Here is a 3,961-nt window from a genome sequence, read left to right as displayed (position 1 = left end):
TGGAAGAGGGATCCCTCCTCAGTTGCTCTTCCTGAGGTTTCTACCGTTTTTTTCCCCCGTTAAAGGGTTTTTTTTGGGGAGTTTTTCCTTATCCGCTGCGAGGGTCATAAGGACAGAGGGATGTCGTATGCTGTAAAGCCCTGTGAGGCAAATTGTGATTTGTGATATTGGGCTTTATAAATAAAATTGATTGAATTGATTGATTGATTTAGTCATGCCATACCTATATTACATGATGTGGTAATGTCTTACCTATATTACATAATGTAGTAGTACCTTACCTTTATTACATGTTGTAGACATACTTTTCCTCATGTTACATGATGTAGTAGTGCCATACCTACATTACATGATGTAGTAGTACCTTAGCTATATTACATGATGTAGTCGTGCCATACCTATATTACATGATGTAGTAATGTCTTACCTATATTACATGATGTAGTAGTACCTTACCTTTATTACATGTTGTAGACATAATTTTTCTCATATTACATGATGTAGTAGTGCCATACCTATATTACATGATGTAGTAGTACCTTACCTATATTACATGATGTAGTTGTACCTTTCCTATGTTACATGATGTAGTAGTCCCTTACCTATATAACATGATGTAGTAGTACCTTACCTATATTACATGATGTAGCAGTGCCATACCTGTTTAACATGATTTAGTAGTACCTTACCTATATTACACGATGTAATAGTACCTCACCTATGCTACATGATGTAGTAGCACCTTACCTATATAACATGATGTAGTAGCACCTTACCTATATAACATGATGTAGTAGTATCTTACCTATATAACATGATGTAGTAGTACCTCACCTATGCTACATGATGTAGTAGCACCTTACCTATATAACATGATGTAGTAGTACCTTACCTTTTTTGCATGATGTAGTAGAACCTTATGTGAAGTTAGTAATGAAGATTTTTTTCTGACCTTGGGTCGTGTCCTCTGTTGTGGAAACCTGTCCATGATGATTGTGATGATGATGACTGCTGTCTGTCAGGACAGAGACACATCACACTGTTTTTAATTTATACATACATGGTTAGGGTTGGTGTGTGTGTAGTGTGTGTGGTGTGTATTTATTGTGTAGTGTGTGTGTAGTGTACATTTATTGTGAAAGTGTGCATTTATTGTGTCATGTGTATTAATTGTGTCGAGTGTATGTGTGTGTACTGTGCATTTATTGTGTAGTGTGTATTTATTGTGTAGTGTGTGTAGTGTTTAGTTATTGTTTTTTGTGTATTGTGTTCAAATTGAATTTAATTTAATTGTGTAGTGTGTGTACATGTAGTGTGTGTGTGTACTGTGTGTGTACATGTGGTGTGTGTGTACGTGTGTAATCAATCAATTTTAATTATAAAGCCCAATATCACAAATCACAGTTTGCCTCACAGGGCTTTACAGCATACGACATCCCTCTGTCCTTAGGACCCTCACAGCTGATCAGGAAAAACTCCCCAAAAAACCCTTTAACGGGAAAAAAACGGTAGAAAGCTCAGGAAGAGCAACTGAGGAGGGATCCCTCTTCCAGGACGGACAGACGTGCAATAGATGTCGTACAGAACAGATCAACATAATAAATTAACAGTAATCAGCATGACTTGTAATGTGTGTAATGTGTGTGTAATGTGTGTAATGTGTAATGTGTGTGTACATGTTGTGTGTGTAAATGTTGTGTATTTATTTGTAGTGTGTGTACTAGTGTTGTCACGGTACCAAAATTGGGACCCACGGTACGATACCAGTGAAAGTATCATGGCTCTGAGTAGTATCATGATACCACAGCAAAAATGAGGCAGATGTGCCTTTTGTCATTTATTAAAAGATAAATCACTTTTCTATAATACATCAATGATATTTCAATGGAATAAATTACTTATTGACTTATTCATACTTCAAAAACAGCATCAATAAGTGATTAACATAGGGGGGATCAAAATAAAATAAATAAATTAAATAAAAATCAACCAGCCACCCTCCTCCCCTGACAAGTAAAGAACAGTCCCTAAAGTGCGGTGAGGGTTGTGGGCCGTTACCTGACACAAAGAGAGAAATGTGAATGGCTTGTTTCTCTTCTGACACGCCACATACCTGTGTGCTGCCACGGCTCGGCTGTTAAGGTACTACTGGGCAGATATGACACTGACGAAAAGTTATTGGACCTGGAGCCGGGCTTCTCGGTTGTCGGTAAGCTGTTATCTTGCGCCGCGGAGCACTATGGCCGCCGTATTTGACAGGAATACAGCAGAGCCTGCACGGAGCCTCCACTGTATTCCTGTCCCTGACCCCCGTTCAACCCACAACCGGCAGGATTCGCCTTTCGTTTCTGCCGCTGGTTGAAATCTGTACTCGCACAGCGTGCTCCTGAATGATTTCTTTTGCTCGCACAAAACTATTTTTAGTCGCAAATGCGAGTAAAATGCTCGCACTGTAGAGCTCTGTGGAAAACAAATCACTGTAGCATATATAAACAAATCTAACCTACAAGAAAAAGAAATAAATAATAAGTTTCACTGCTTAAAGATACTCAATAGCTCAGCTAATACCTGACATGTCACTGGAAAACAAACCACTGCAGCAGCATATTGAGTGCCAGGTGGCCAGCACGCGCCGTTATTGGACGGCGCATGGACACTCACCCTCTTGTGATTGGACTCTGAACTTATCTCACAGTAGTGGTTTCATGAGGTACCGTAGTACTACGGTACTCCAACATTATGGTATCACATGTACCGTGGTGGTTTAGTATCGCGGTCTACCGTTGGTACCAGTATACCGTGCAACACTAGTGTGTACATGTTTTTTGTAGTGTGTGTACATGTAGTGTGTATACATGTTGTGTGTGTTGTGTGTGTGTACATGTTTGTAGTGTGTGTACATGTTGTTTGTAGTGTGTGTACATGTTGTGTGTGTCGTGTGTGTGTACATGTTGTGTGTAGTGTGTTTTACCTTTGTTCATGTGCTCCAGCAGCGGTGCGACTCTTCCTGAAACAAACAAATAAATACATCAGAAAATAAATAAATAAAGTACCAAATTTTGTGTGTGAAAATAAATTAACTAAACAATAAATGTATTTCTGATAAAATAAATAAATAAAATAAAATAAATCACAAAGTTATAAAAAATAAAAACACAAGATATCATAAAATAGATAAAGTAAACTGATTAATGTTGTACTTAATTAAGTAAATAAATAAATAAATATGTTGTACTAAAATATATATATTAATAAATAAATAAATATGTTGTACTAAAATATATAAATAAATAAATAAATAAATAAATAAATATGTTGTACTAGAATAGACTAATAAATATGGTCAAATAAAGAAAGATGTTGGAAGTTATATAAATAAATACATAAAATAAATAATAATAATTTTTAGAACAAAAGTTATATTAATAGTTATAATAATAACAACAGTTACAAAAATGATAGTTGATAGTTAAAAATAGTAAATATAATAATAGTTAATATAATAATAATAAAATTAATAATAATTATAATAATAATGATGATAGTAATAATAGGTTGTGTCTAATGAACTCTGCAGCCTGCAGGGGACGCTGCAACACTTAACACTGGTCACCAGGCTGATGTGATGCTGCGCTCTGATTGGCTGCTCTGTACTGTAAACAAGCCTATTGGATGTGACGTCATCAGGAGGAGGCGGGGCCTCTTCACAGGGTCAAAGGTCAATAGTCGAACTGTTTTTATTTACCGTCAGCTGTGGACGTCTCCTCTGGAAGACAAGAGGACACAGAGTCAGAGAGACAGACGGGACAGAGACAGGAGGACAGACAGGGGGACAGAGAGGGGGTCAGAGAGACAGACAGGGGGACAGAGAGGAGGACAGATGGGGACAGAGATGGGAAGACAGACAGGGGGACAGACAGGGGGTCAGAGAGACAGGAGGACAGACAAGAGAACAGACAGG

General features: G+C 37.5%; 2 protein-coding genes across 9 annotated transcripts in view; both read right to left on the bottom strand.

The window, feature by feature from the left end:
• LOC126384199 (uncharacterized) overlaps positions 1 to 944 on the bottom strand; it is a 16,521-nt gene extending 15,577 nt beyond the window's left edge. For 4 of the 6 annotated variants that reach the window (XM_050035157.1, XM_050035159.1, XM_050035160.1 and 1 more), the window contains exon 1: positions 306 to 944. The gene's annotated coding sequence lies outside the window, so the exon portion shown is untranslated. The remainder of the gene's footprint in view (positions 1 to 305) is intronic. The other 2 variants (XM_050035156.1, XM_050035155.1) reach the window with 1 other exon arrangement.
• The window catches only part of LOC126384195 (clumping factor A-like), a 39,668-nt gene that overhangs the window by 31,447 nt on the left and 4,260 nt on the right, over positions 1 to 3,961 (bottom strand). For 2 of the 3 annotated variants that reach the window (XM_050035150.1, XM_050035151.1), the window contains exons 3-5: positions 3,746 to 3,766; positions 2,972 to 3,007; positions 953 to 1,015 (exon numbers count right to left, since the gene is read on the bottom strand). In XM_050035150.1, the coding sequence (XP_049891107.1) occupies positions 953 to 1,015; positions 2,972 to 3,007; positions 3,746 to 3,766 (120 nt within the window). The remainder of the gene's footprint in view (positions 1 to 952; positions 1,016 to 2,971; positions 3,008 to 3,745; positions 3,767 to 3,961) is intronic. The other variant, XM_050035152.1, reaches the window with a different exon arrangement.

This window comes from Epinephelus moara, chromosome 22, assembly GCF_006386435.1.
Source record: "Epinephelus moara isolate mb chromosome 22, YSFRI_EMoa_1.0, whole genome shotgun sequence".
Lineage (NCBI taxonomy): Eukaryota > Metazoa > Chordata > Actinopteri > Perciformes > Serranidae > Epinephelus > Epinephelus moara.
The sequence above is the reverse complement of the archived record's forward strand: the minus strand, read 5'-3'. Positions and strand labels throughout refer to the sequence as shown.